Consider the following 15,043-nt stretch of genomic DNA (forward strand, 5'->3'; position numbering starts at 1 on the left):
AGTTTCTAATGATAGTGATACAACCTTGACCGACAGACGTAAGCTTTGATAATTTGTAGCTATTTTTAATGGCGGCCGTTTGTGTAATCGTTTTACCTCACACAACTGTACATAATGATAATTAAATATTTTTTTCAATGACGTTAACAGTCATTGATTATTTATAATCAATAATAAAAAGGATATTTGTGTCTCGGGTCGCCCGATAGAAGAAATAATTTAAACTACCCGGAATACGGCTGGGGTTGTGAGTTAGATTGAGAGCGGTAAAACTTGTCTTCTGCTACCATATGCGAAAGAGAAAGGGAAAAGGAAGAAGAAAGGAAAGGGAACTTGCGTAACGCGTTACGTAACGAAGCGGTTTCCCCTCCATAAGAAGTTATCACTTCAAAGTGTTGACTCAACTATTTAAAAAAGTCGTAATAACTGCAGTGGTTATCTAGCACTGGTCTTCCACGTGATATACTGGATACTAAACGGTATATAATAATATTAAATAAGCTATAAGAGTGTATAATATCGTCATAATTAAAAATCATGGCCGATAATTGTAAATATATAACAGTGTAGAAGATACGGTAGAACACAGGTGTGAAAGCAAAAACAGTTTTCCGCAGGGTAACGACTCGGCTTTACTTGTGTACCTGGCATTACTGACGCTCGTGGGTGATTGTGACCTTTTACCATCATGTGACCCATTTAATAGTCTGCCTTGAAAGACAAAAACAAAAACGCAATGGTCGTGTATTTGCACACTCACTTATTGAAACGCAATAGCATCCATTTTAAAATTTTAAATTAAATTCAATGTTATCAAGGATATTGAATGTGTCTATAACAAATCAATAAAATGTGTCGCAAATGATATAAATATAAGTTTTATAATATGGCAATATATTAAAACCCACATATAGTATGAAGTCGAAGTTCCCAGTTGTTTAATTTTTAATCGTTTATTGAATGCATCACAGAGAATAATCAATTTTAAATTACAAATACATCACGATCCAACAAAAAGTGTTTTGTTAAGGAATAATACAATTACTGAGTTATTAAGAAAATTATGCTTCGAAATATTTCATAATAAACAATAATATATTAATATAATATTTTTTCATTAATTTTCTTTTTTTCAAAATCAAATCAAAGGAGAAATAAAATCATTGAGTTTAAAAAATGAGATGGCCCAGTGGTTAGAACACGTGCATCTTAATCGACGATTGCAGGTTCAAACCCAGGCAAGCACCACTGAATATTCATGTGCTTAATTTGTGTTTCAAATTCATCTCGTGCTCGGCGATGAAGGAAAACATCGTGATGAAATGAATGTGCCTAATTTCATAGAAATTCTGCCACATGTATGTTCCACCAACCCGCATTGGAACAACGTGGTGAAAAATGTTCCGAATCTTCTCCCCAAAGGGAGAGGAGGCTTTAGCCCAGCAGTGGGAAATTTAGAGGTTGTTGTTGTTACTTAAACTTATACTTTATTTTGGCCTAAAGTTCAAGAGTCCCGCCTACGTATTTTCATTGTTAATAGCTCACTTTATAAAACTGTCATGACAGTTCTACTAGAAGTAGAACTAATAAAGTATAAATTCGATATAAGCAGTATTTATATATAAACGTGGGAAAGCCAAGGTGTGTATAATGAGCAATACAAATTTCAAACATAAGCGACGAGCGTGTTATTTATATTTTATTCTGAAAGTGGAAACTCGAAACTCATCACAAAGCACGAGCGTGAAATGTCAGGATGATTATAATAATATAATATATGTCATTGATTATAATAATTATATAGGATACAGCGAAGAAAAACCTATATAAGAGACTTATTAATTTGAATTTGGAACGTAATTAAGAAAAAACAATTTCTGTTATCCGCTCTCTACGCTAACTTACACCAACAGAAATATTATAAATTAATATTGACATGAAAACTACTATTGGTGACACAAGGCACAGAGCCTTTTTATGAATTGCTAGCGACCCGCCCCGGCTGTGCCGGTACCAAGCTGATACTAAATTTCTTGGTGGTAGGGCTTTGTGCAAGCCCGCCTGGGTAGGTACTACCCACTCATCAGTTATTCTACCGCCAAACAACAGCACTCAGTATTGTTGTGTTCCGGTTTGAAGGGTGAGTCAGCCAGTGTAACAACAGGCATAAGGGACATAACATCTTAGTTCCCAAGGTTAGTGGCGCATTGACGATTTAAGGAATAGTTAATATTTCTTACAGCGTCATTGTACCATAAAAAAAGACTTTGTTTATTTACCATATCACATTAGAAAATTTTAAAATTATCAGTGTTTTTTTTACTATATTGTCCATGTGTCATATTCAAAACTCCCTTTTCTAGAATCACTTCATCAAATAAAAAAACCTCATCAAAATCTATTGTGTAATTTTAAAGATCTAAGCAAACATAGGGACAGACAGCGGTAAACGACTTTAGTTTGCACTATGTTATGAAATAGATAGATTTGACTTTTATCAATTTTTCCTTTAGTTTCAGAAGTAACTAACAATGCGTGAATATCGTAAATATGGATCGTGTTCGTCGTGCCGTCCTCTCCCCCTCCACTCCTAGGAGCCGAGCCATGGACAAATATGAGCAACTGGCCGTTGTGAGTATTACCAACATTAAATTCAACCTTATTTCCCAACCCAAATATATTGTAATTTCAGTAGTTTGGGATGGCAAAATAAAATAATGCGCCAATGTCCCGCAATCATCCAAATGTTTTTTGATGACAACTCAATCATTTTAAAAACAAGTATTAGTGTTATATATTAGGTTGGGGAAAAAGTCTTTTCGCATATAGTATGTATGAACTTGTAATAAAGTCTCTTTGGCTATACCATTTGTATCTGGCTGGTTTTGGTATCATTAAAAAGTTTTAATTTTAAAGAAGACACTTCCAAATTCAAATTAGGAATTTGTGTGATTTTCATTTGTTTTTGTTGTTGTAAAAATGAGTGAATCTAAAGAAGAAATTTTTAAATTTTACATTTTAAAATTTTCCTTTAAAAAAGGTAAAAATGCAACTCAAGCCGCGAAAAAAATTTGTGATGTTTATGGACCTAATGCAGTATCTGTGAGAGTAGCGCAAGTTTGGTTTAAGCGTTTTCAAGCCGGAAATTTTGATATCAAAGATGCATCTCGCTCTGGGTTGTCTGTTACGGACAAAATTGATGCCATTTTTGAAAAAGTGGAGCAAGGTCGGCATATTAGTAGTTACGATGTAGCTAAAGAACTGGCAATTGACCACAAAACGGTTTTGACACATTTGAATAAAGCTTGGTACACAAAAAAGCTCGATATATGGGTGCCTCATGAACTCACTGAAAGAAACCTAATGAACCGTGTACTCATTTGTGATTCTTTATTACGACGTAATGAAACCGAACCATTTTTGAAGAAGCTGATAACTGGTGATGAAAAGTGGATCACATACGACAAGAACGTGCGAAAAAGATCGTGGTCAAAGGCCGGTCAAGCTTCACAGACTGTGGCAAAACCCGAATTAACTCGCAACAAGGTAATGCTGTGTGTATGGTGGGATTGGAAGGGCATCATTCATTATGAGCTGTTACCGCCCGGCAGGACCATCGATTCAGAACTGTATTGCGAACAATTGATGAGATTGAAGCAAGAAATTGAGATAAAGCGGCCAGAATTGATCAACAGAAGGGGTGTAGTTTTTCACCATGACAACGCTAGACCTCTCACATCTTTAGCCACTCAACAAAAATTACGAGAGTTTGGCTGGGAGGTATTAATGCATCCGCCGTATAGTCCTGACCTTGCACCTTCAGATTTTCATCCGTTTCGGTCTCTGCAGAATTCCTTAGGCAGTGTCAGGTTAACATCACGAGAGGACTGCCAAAACCACTTGTCGCAGTTTTTCGATCAGAAGCCCCAAAATTTTTACAGCAATGGGATCATGTCACTACCAACAAGATGGCAAAAAGTTATGGAACAAAATGGCACCTACATACTTTAGTCAAATGTAAATAAACTAGAAAAAAAACTTTTTGAATTTTCATATAAAATACGAAGAAACTTTTTCCCCAACCTATTATGAGTATTAAACGCTATACCACATAAAATTATATTCATTGCATTTGTACAAATTATGATTGATTATTTAATTACAATAATAATTGTATATTCATAATATGCAACAACAATGCGATACAATCAGAACCAAATGTCATAACACCGTATCAGAGGCTACTCGCTGACAATAGTTTTTATCACATACTGTAAACACCACTGTATAGAAAATAGAAATACCTCCCATTTCAATCCTGTGTCTTTTTAAGGAATGTGTAATTTTTCCTCAATATATGAAATGATGAGAAATCCTTTGATGCTGCTATTAATGTAACTTTTTTTATGAGATTTCATTCATGATTAAATGTATACCTGATTAAATGAACTAGTTTTATGAGAGCTGATTAAGCGTAAATTAATTATCGTTTTAGGGAAATGTAGCACTATTTTATAGTATTTTCCTCTATATATCTGTGTTAATCATATACAGATAGATATATATGTAGATTGGGTCGATAATAGCAATATACTATTTGTATTTTTCAATGGAACATTCTCATTAAATTCATGGTCATGAGAAGAATAAAATCAATATGCGTTTAATGTGTTGTCTATCGTCTGATCCTTATTTTTGTCGAATACAAATTGTTGACGAATTCGTGCCACGACTAACATAAAAGGGTTGTTTGAGAATTTACATTTTATTGTAAATAATTTTGGGAGGGTTGAACGTTCACATAACGATCATTGCACCGTAAAAGCAATAAACAAAATTCTTCAACAACAACAACAGCCTGTAAATTTCCCACTGCTGGGATAAGGCCTCCTCTACCTTTGAGGAGAAGGATTGGAACATATTCCACCACGTTGTTACAATGCGGGTTGGTGGAATAAACATGTGGCAGAATTTATATGAAATTAGTCACTCACTCACGATGTTTTCCTTTAACGCCGAACACGAGATGAATTATAAACACAAATTAAGCACATGGATATTCAGTGGTCCTTGCCTGGACTTGAACCCGCAATCATCGGTTAAGATGCACGCGTTCTAACCACTGGGCCATTTCGTCTCGGTTCCTTAATAAAAATACTTATTTTTACTAAAATACGATAATTTTTAATAGGTTTCTGGCATTGTTTGTTCTGTTTTTGACTGTATTTTGTTAAATAATAAGTCAGGATAGCGACAACTTAGTGGTGGAATAAATTATGACATTTCCACAGTCTGTCTGACGGTGCAATGTGACCTAGTTTAGTGTAAATATAAGGTATAACATTGAATAAAATATTTAACGTATACGTATCAAATGAAATGATATAAAAAAATATTTTTATTCTTACTAAGCTTTCATTCACTTCATAAAATTAAATTAACAATGGCAGTATGATTAGAGAGCACTCAATTTATTTATTAATAAAATAAATAAACTGTTTTCAATTACTTATTATTTTCTTATTATATATCTATCTTTTCTTTTCTCAATGTCGTTTCCTTTATCGGTAATCTTTTCCCGCTGCTACATAGGGAAATACTATATACTAAAGGGGTTTCAGTGAATTCGAATATGAAGTATGTTTACTAAATATATTTTGACTAGTTCTGCTATGGTACGCTTTGAACAAATTGTTTTGTGTGACTATGCCTTGTTGACTATTGTTGCTTGTTTAAGACTATTTATACAGTAAGAATAGCTCGTTTTTTATAATATAAATAGGTAATAATATGTATTTTATTTGCCATGATTATTCATATCGAATAATAATAAAGAGATGCTGTGATTTTATAGATTGCTTTGTTCTCATTACAACATAAAAGTGTAATGGCACCCCGTTGATTTTCATCTCTATGTTTTTTACTTACTGTACTACGTAACGCCGATCTTATTATCATAGTCTACTAATGTAGTGGTATTGATACCACCCACACCTATAAAAAGTACATTGAAAATCAGCGCTCAGTTTTCGAATGCAAGCTGTAAGCAAAATATCACACCTGTTTAGGCCACGGCTGGCCTGCAGTCGTTGTTTCATCTCTTTCGTTTAATCTCTTTACGAGTAAATCGAGTAATGCTATATTTTGTTTAAATTTAGGCACCCATACACCTACAATGAATGATATTGTACAATCCTTTAATTGTGCAATAATATTGAATAACCCCTAGCAAACGTTTAATAAATTCTCTCAATAAAATTGACAACCCATACGGCTGCCGCGCTGGTAATTTTATTAAATGTTGTTGCGATCGCACCGATAACTAAAATGAAATATATTGCGCTGTGTTAAGCCTACACAGTGCAAAAAAATATTGCATAATAAAAATTAAGCTCGCTCAATCTTATGTTCAATCATTGTGCAATGTTCCAATACTATCCCTAAACGTTCAATAATATTGTGCATGCAGATATATTGTGCGATATTATTGTAGGTGTATGAGGCGCCTTAGTAATGTATCCTTGTCTATTTTTTGTCAGGTTTGAGTATACTTTTTGTTTTATTTTTAAACAGAAATGTTCTTGTTATTCTTATGTTAAGTTGAAGGAGGATAAGATTTCACAGGGTTGTATAGATTTTTTAAATTCTAGGTGGGCGAAGGCTCTTACGGTGTGGTATTGAAGTGCAGACGCCGAGACACAGGCCAGCTCGTTGCTATCAAGAAGTTCTTGGAGACGGAAGACGATGTAGCTGTCAGGAAGATGGCGCTGAGAGAGATAAGGATGCTGAAGGTGAACACATTGATACAAACATTGAGCGCTATTTCATTATTGAGTATCGGAACAACAACTAACCACTAACGACGACCTAATTACTAACCTAACCTAACCTAACGCTGCGTCGAAGTAAAAAAGTTCATTAGTTTTCTATGATGTCTTAGATCTGGATGTTTGTGGTGCCGTCGTTACTTTTGATTTTCCATTACATTACACAAGTGCTTTAGGTACTACTTACAGTGGGATCAGAGTAATGTATGTGATGTTGTCCAATATTAATTTATTTAAAAAAATATATATAGGATAGAAATACCTATGATCAGAAAAAAATCTGCGAAATAATAAACTGGGCATTATTTGTACATTATGGTAACTTCATTAAATTACCGTCTGTATGCACAGACATGACCATATACATATTATAATCAAAATATAACGCGCATAAAGTCTAGCACAGCTAATTCATATTATGTTTACTTAATGGTAGGGCCTTTGCTTTGTACGAGCGATCTGGGTAGGGACCACCCACTCATCAGATATTCTACCGCCAAACAGCAGTATTTGGTATTGTTTTGTTCCGGTTTGAAGGGTCAGTGAACTAGTGTAACAACAAGCACAAAGGACACACATCTTAGTTCCCAAAGTTGGTGATGCATTAGCGATCAAAGGAATGTTTAATGTTTCTTACAGCGTTCCACTGTCTATGGGCGGTGGTGACCACTTACCATCAGGTGGCCCATGTGCTCGTGCGCCATCCAATAGCATAAAAATGTTGTTTCAGAAACTTCGCCATGACCACCTCGTGAACATGCTCGAAGTTTTTCGGCGAAAACGTAGATTTTACTTGGTATTCGAATATTTGGATCACACTCTGCTGGATGAACTGGAAGCCTGTCCCGGCGGCCTGGGCGAGGATACCGCCAAGAAACACCTGTACCAGCTGCTCAAAGGGATCGATTATTGTCATCAGAATTCGGTTGGTAAATTGGAATTTTAATTCAATTTTTAGGGTTTTTTTACGCTTTTCAGTTTCCTCTACTTATACTTTATGATACAAATGGATATTACAAATTGTTATCATATTTATATGATATATTTTATGATGATCATAATCACACAAATCTTTCTTTATAGACAGCATGACTATAGTCTTTCGTATATCCTATTTCTTACTTTCAGATAATCCACCGTGACGTTAAACCTGAAAATGTTTTAGTTTCTAATAACGGTATCGTGAAATTGTGCGATCTTGGATTCGCAAGAGCTCTGGCTGCGCCCGGCGAGCCCTACACGGAGTACGTCGCCACGAGATGGTACAGAGCTCCAGAGCTACTGGTCGCTGAACACAGGTGCATATGTTATTTTAAATATTAATCTTGCAGGTTTCTCTGTACTAAGTTCTCTGGTAGACAATTCATAATAAATTTCCGTGGTATGATCTCATTGGGCTTGAAATAAATTAACAAATTGTTTCAAAAATCAAATACTAGTTTTGCCTCCCTCTTCACAGATACGGACCAGAGGTAGACATTTGGGCTATCGGCTGTCTGTTCGCGGAGATGCTGACCGGCGATCCGTTGTTCCCGGGCGACTCGGACATTGATCAATTAGCGCTGATTATAAAGACTGTTGGTGAGTTGGTTGTGTTTTTTCATCTCACACACATACATACATCAACTTGTCCGAAAATAAATTTGACTCCTTGGCCTTCAAGTGAAGTTTGTATGTTCTTGTTACATGTTTCCAGGCAGAGTCGGATTTAAAGGTCTGGAGGCCCCCGGGCCACAAAGCAGTGGGGGCCCTAGACAAAAAGAAGCGTGAACAACTTAATAATTACATTATCATGAATTAATTACTTTTTCATTTCAATCACTAAGCTATGATTTATTTACTTGTATTGTTGACTTTTAAAATATTAAATAATAACATGATTATAATTTGACTCTGACAAATATCTCGGTAATTGTTAACTTGCAGTAAAACTGTGGCCCCCACTAATGTGGAGGCCCCAGGGCAGTTGCCCCGGTTGCCCTAAATACGGCCCTGTTTCCAGGTAAACTGGCACCTCGTCACCAACAAGTGGTGTCGCGGCTGTCGGGCGGCGCGGCGCTGGCGGCGGTGAGCGGCACGCGCGGCTCGCTGCCGGGCGCCGCGCACGCCAAGGACTTACTGGCGGCGTGCCTGCGCACTGAGCCGAGAGCGAGGCCCGCCGCTTCGGCGCTTTTGAGACACAAGTAAGTTGAGGTTATCAAACCCTCTAGTATAATAAGGAAGCCGAGATGGCCCAGTGGTTATAAGGCGTGCATCCTTAATGAGGATTACTGGTTCAAACCCAGGCAAAGACAACTAATATTTCATCTCGTGCTCGGCGATGAAGGAAAACATCGTGAGAATATATGCAATGTATCTAATTTCAACGAAATTCAACCACATATGTAACCAACCAAGTTTAATATATGGAGTTGAGGAAAATACCACTACTATTCTATAGTGGAAGAAATTAGAAGAATGCAGGGTGCATTCTTAATTAATACAATTATTTTGAACTTTTTTTTTTGCAGATATTTTTTAGTTGATGGCTTTGCGGAGAGTTTCAGCGCCGAGCTCAAGAAAAAATTGGGCAAAGATATTGAAGTACGTACACAAGTTTGTAGTTGTTTGTTTTTGTTGTTGTTGTGTTTGTAAATATTATTGAGTGAGGATTTTTTTTTGTAATTGGTCAATTGTAAATGTAATTACATTTGATTTAACATATAATTAATATCTAATGAAATGTCTGATCTGCTAAATAAATGTCTAAGCTGAGATAGCCAAGTGGTTAGAACGCGTGCATCTTAACCGATGATTTCAGGTTCAAATCCAGGCAAGCACCACTTATATATGTGCTTAATTTGTGTTTATAATTCATCTCGTGCTGGGCGGTGAAGGAAAACATCGTAAGGAAACCTGAATGTGTCTCATTTCATCGAAATTCTGCCACATGTGCATTCCACCAACCCGCATTGGAACAGGGTGGTGGAATATGTTTCAAACCTTCTCCTTAAAGGGGGAGGAAGTCTTAGCCCAGCAGTGGGAAATTTACAGGCTGTTACTTTACTTTACTGATCTGCTATTGGCTTGATATTATTCTTGAGTATCCAGTTGTTAATAAAATTAAAGTATACTTGTTTAAGACGCCAGCCACTCACGGTCCGCCACGAGTTATAGGAAAACCGCGCCAGCAGTGGACGTTAAATATTATAGCTGTGAGTATCCTTTCGAATACACTAGCTTCCTGTATTTTAATTTAATTCTCATATTGAAAATTGTATTTTTTTTAAATAGGATCAGAGCAGATCACGGACAAGCAGCACCGCGGGTGAATCACTGATAGATTACAACTACAATCCAAGTAAGTACTGAAGTATTAATTAAGACTTGGATAAATATATTATATAAGACATAGGTATATGGATTTAAAAAAAAACTGTAATTATAAATATTATAATTCGATTATTGAGTTCGGAACAAATAATTCGGCTACATTAGGTATGAAGATCTCATTCGATTAGAAATTTGGGATTGGGTGTGATGTAAGCTTTATCAGCCGTGAAAATATTATTTCACTGGTTAAATTATAATTTGCAATAGAGTACATGGTACCCACCGAGGCTCCGAAAGCCCTAACACAAGCAATGTAGATCAACCATCTATCAGTACTATATGTACTACCTGGTTGTAAGTAATTGACGTCATCAAGTCTGGATGAGTGCCGCCCACTCATAATATAACCCGTCTTCATCACCAATACTTTGTACTGTTGTGTTCCCGTTTGATATGTGAGTGAGCCTGTGTGAAAGGCAAAAGGGACGTTATATCTACTATAGTATACGATATCGATTTACTTGATGGTAAATCTTTGTGCATGCCCGTCTATGTACGTACCACCCACTCATCAGATATTCTATCGCCGAACAACAGTACTCAGTATTGTTGCGTTCCGGTTCGAAGGGTGAGTGAGCCAGTATAACTACAGGCACAAGAGACAGATAAGATCTTAGTTCCCAAGGTTGGTGGTGCATTGGCGATGAAAGGAATAGGTAATGTTTCTTACAGCGCTATGATCTAAGGGCGGTGGTGACCACTTACCATCAGGTGGTCCATATGCTCATTCGCCAACCAATAGCATATAAAAAACAAGATTAGTGGCGCAATGGTAATATGAAAAAAAATTAAAATTCACAGTGAACAGTGGTGACCACTTATTTTAACATTTGTCAATCCTCGTACACCCGAAGTTTTATATTCGTTGTAACTATTTTAATTTTTCGTTTGTTACTTGTTTTTGTAACCTTCGGATATTTTGATAAATAAAATATATTAATTTTTTTTCAGGTACAGAAGTACAAATGGAAACTGGTCCTTTAGAAAAGAAAACGACGCAATCACACCCCACGCAGGAAAATGAGGTTATTACGTCTTGATTTTTCAAATAATCAAATACATAAGTAAATTTGACAGATTTTGAATCTACATATATTAATATTATAAATTCGAAAGTCTAAAGTAAAAGATAAGTCTTTCTATTTGTTACGCTTTCACAGCTAAACGACTACACCGATTTTGATGGGTATGAACCCCACAGAAAAACATTCAAAGAAACTACTCTATTGCTATCTAACCGATTTCGTAGTTCGTACGGGTGCAATGCAGATAACAAAGTATACTACCGAATTTGTTTATTTACGACATCAGATTAGAAACTTCTAAAATTATCAATGTTTCTTTTCTACGTTGTCTATATATTATATAGAGGTAGGTTATAACAAACCTCTCGAATCACACTATTAAAAAAAGCCACATCAAAATCTGTTGCGTAATTTTCAAAATTTAAGCATACGTAGGGACACACAGTAATAAGCGACTATGTTTGATTGGAATAAAATAAAATGTTCTTCTATTGTTTTTTTTTTTTTTCTTTAAGTTGGTAACTTTAAGTACTGATTTTCACTCGTTTGTTTAGCTTTTTTATTGTTTTCAGGGATCCCTACAGTCGTTGTCGAGCGCGGCGCACGCGGCGGGCGGCGCGTCGCTGGCGGGCGCGCGGGCGGCACCGCGGCCGCTGGCGCGCGCAATCGACGAGACGTTCCAGACGTTCCCCGTGCCGGTCAACACGTATCCACGGACGCCATACATTAAAAAGTAAGAAATAATCCAAGCACTTATAAATAAATAAATATGAGACAACATCACATACATTACTCTGATCCCAATGTAAGTAGCTGAAGCACTTGTGTTATGGAAATCAGAAGTAACGACGGTACCACAAACACCCAGACCCAAGACAACATAGAAAACTAATGGTAATCTTCATCGACTCGGCCGGGAATCGAACCCGGGACCTCAGAATGGCGTACCCATGAAAACCGGTGTACACACCACTCGACCACGGAGGTCGTCAAAACTTGAAAATACTTGGGGAATATATATTTTATTTCAATGATTCATGATAATGTTGATAGTGCTTTGCGCTCGCCCATCTGGGGAGGTAGCACCCATTCAAATATTCTACCGCTTAACAGCAATATTTGATGTTGTTGTGCCGATTTGAAGGGTAGGTCAGTGTAATTACAGGCAGAAGGGACATAACATTTTAGTTCCGTGTAGGGAATGATTATTATTATTATCTGTGACAGTGTCAATATATGTATATTGGTGCTGGTGACCACTTAACATCAGGAGGCCCATTTGCTCTATAAATATTTTATACATATATTCTATTGATAGGTATCAAGTGAAATTATTATGAACCGAGTACTTTTAGTGCAAGCTTAGACAGTTAGTGATTCGCCATATTTCGTGTTCTAATTTTGAATTTTCTTTATGAAACAGTTGTAATAAAACATAAACGCAGATATTACTGTATTTTTTTAATAATACTAATAGTGAAAAAATCAAACACAGTAACACTCTGCCATTGCAGATTTCAGAGCTTAGTCCACAACGATTCTACATAGTTGAACGGTCATAATCCGACATATCTACGTTACTTTTCAATGTTTTTCTTTAACGCAAATTATCGTTTGCGATATCTCTTCTTTATGTTTCACATTTATAGTTAGGGAGGCGAATGTCGAGGGACAATGGACGCTATCTTTGCACTCCGCCAATTGTGCGAGAAGTACAGACGTGCTCACAAGAACCTGCACATGGTGTTCATTGATCTCGAGAAAGCCTATGATAGGGTGCCTCGTGAAGTGTTATGGTGGGCATTGAAAGAGAAAGGTTTGCCTGGGAAGTATGTGGAGTTAATTCGTGCTATGTACAAGGGATCTTGTACCTACGTCCGATCGTCTGCCGGTAACACCGACCGGTTCAATGTGGCTGTAGGTTTGCACCAAGGGTCGGCTCTAAGTCCTTACCTCTTCCTGTTGGTTATGGACGCTCTAACGGCGGACATAAAGGAGGAGGCACCCTGGTGCATGCTTTTTGCCGACGACATTGTACTGGTTGGTGAAGATGGACCTGAGATCCAGAGCAGATTGGAGGATTGGCAACGGAAACTCGAGAATGTTGGCCTGAAAATCAGTAGAACGAAGACTGAATACATGTTCTGCGATTTCGGCGGTCTCTCCAGTCCCGAAGCCATAGCGCTTGATGGCGCAGCTCTTCCAGTCTGCTCCGACTTCCGGTATCTCGGTTCACTCATTCAAGGCGATGGCGAAATAGATCGAACGGTGAAGCACAGGATTAACACAGGATGGATGAAATGGCGGCAGGTTACGGGAACAATTTGTGACCCCCGTATTCCCCTTAAACTTAAGGGGAAGATCTATAAGACCATGATCAGACCTGCTGTCCTGTATGGATCAGAGTGTTGGGCTACAAAAGAGATGACTGAAAGACAATTGCATGTTGCGGAGATGAGAATGCTGAGAGGAATGTGTGGTGTTACGCGAATGGATAGAGTAAGGAATGAGTATATAAGAGGAAGTTTGAAAGTGACACCGATAGCCGAGAAGTTATGTGGAAGGCGGCTATCATGGTATGGGCATTTAATGCGGAGGAATGAGGAACACATTGTGAGGAAGGCCTTGAGCATGGATGTGGATGGATATAGAGGTAGAGGACGACCAAGGAAACGATGGATGGATTGTGTGAAAGACGATATGGCTAGAAAGAATGTTACTTGTGAGATGACGTCTGACAGAGAAGTATGGAAGGAGAAGACATGCTGTGCCGACCCCAAATAAAATTGGGATAAGGGCAGGAGAATGAGTTAGGGAGGCGAATAGAGGAATTTTCGGTAATACTCGAGCGTGGCAGTTTAAGATATGAGAGATACCTTAGACCTAATATAACAACCTTGCAAAGTATTAGCTCTATATGTAATGACGCGCGCCTAGGATAGACGATCAGATTAGTAAAAAAAAATCGATAGTCTGAAATACTCGAGCGCGTCAGATTAAGATATTGGGGGTTGATTTTAGTGTTTTAAGACTAAATTTAACTAATCTGACGATACGTCCTTGACGCCGCCGAGTTATAGGGTCGCGAAAAAAAAAAACGTAAATCCGGCATTATCGAGCGCGATTTTTTTTATTTTTATTTTGAAGAATTTAATCTAAAACTTACTAAAAATACAAAATCTGCCGGTTTCCGCATGACCGGAAGTCTGGAGGAGCCATTTCGTCTTCCGAAAAACGCGTTGCGGCATATAAGTCGCGAACGATACATTTTACAAAAAAAAAGATTAAATAAACAAAAAAGGTAATTTTATTTTACACAAAAAAGGTCTCTTTACATTTTTGTCCAAAGTTAAAACTTTTTGACTTGCTTCAAGTCATGAAAACTCAAACTCCCGGTTTTTTGAGTATATCTCGAAAACTGAGGGTGTTAAAAAAAAATTGCTATGAAATAACGATGATTAAATTATGTGACTTTTATTATATCTCAATTTTTTTTCTCAAGCTTCTTGACAATTTTCGTGGACTCGGAAAAAGTTACGCGTATCTGTATACAAAAGTATTATTAACAGGTACAGTTTGATGTATGATCAATAGCCTGTTGATCCTCAAATTGTTTTTTGGACGTACCGTAAGCATAACGAACCAGTATTTTTCCTTTATTTCACAACATTGATAGTGGGGAAAGGAGCGGTAGAAGGGAATTTTCGGTATACCCTAATATATATATATATATAGGTTTATAGTCCCCTACCGTAGACCTTTGTGCCCTCATTATGACGCCGATTGAAGAGAGAGAAAAGACCCGACGGTATGTTTCTC

At 37.1% G+C, this 15,043-nt stretch overlaps 1 protein-coding gene across 1 annotated transcript in view; it reads left to right on the forward strand.

Annotated features, from left to right (window-relative positions):
* The window catches only part of LOC124537121 (cyclin-dependent kinase-like 1), a 38,807-nt gene that overhangs the window by 21,678 nt on the left and 2,086 nt on the right, over positions 1-15,043 (forward strand). The window contains exons 3-13 of the mRNA XM_047113854.1: positions 2,514-2,631; positions 6,651-6,791; positions 7,558-7,752; positions 7,956-8,125; positions 8,287-8,408; positions 8,830-9,010; positions 9,338-9,410; positions 9,950-10,021; positions 10,101-10,167; positions 11,151-11,224; positions 11,797-11,957. Of these exons, the coding sequence (XP_046969810.1) occupies positions 2,551-2,631; positions 6,651-6,791; positions 7,558-7,752; positions 7,956-8,125; positions 8,287-8,408; positions 8,830-9,010; positions 9,338-9,410; positions 9,950-10,021; positions 10,101-10,167; positions 11,151-11,224; positions 11,797-11,957 (1,337 nt within the window). The 5' untranslated portion in view covers positions 2,514-2,550. The remainder of the gene's footprint in view (positions 1-2,513; positions 2,632-6,650; positions 6,792-7,557; positions 7,753-7,955; positions 8,126-8,286; positions 8,409-8,829; positions 9,011-9,337; positions 9,411-9,949; positions 10,022-10,100; positions 10,168-11,150; positions 11,225-11,796; positions 11,958-15,043) is intronic.

Source organism: Vanessa cardui, chromosome 17 (genome assembly GCF_905220365.1).
Source record: "Vanessa cardui chromosome 17, ilVanCard2.1, whole genome shotgun sequence".
Taxonomy (NCBI): domain Eukaryota; kingdom Metazoa; phylum Arthropoda; class Insecta; order Lepidoptera; family Nymphalidae; genus Vanessa; species Vanessa cardui.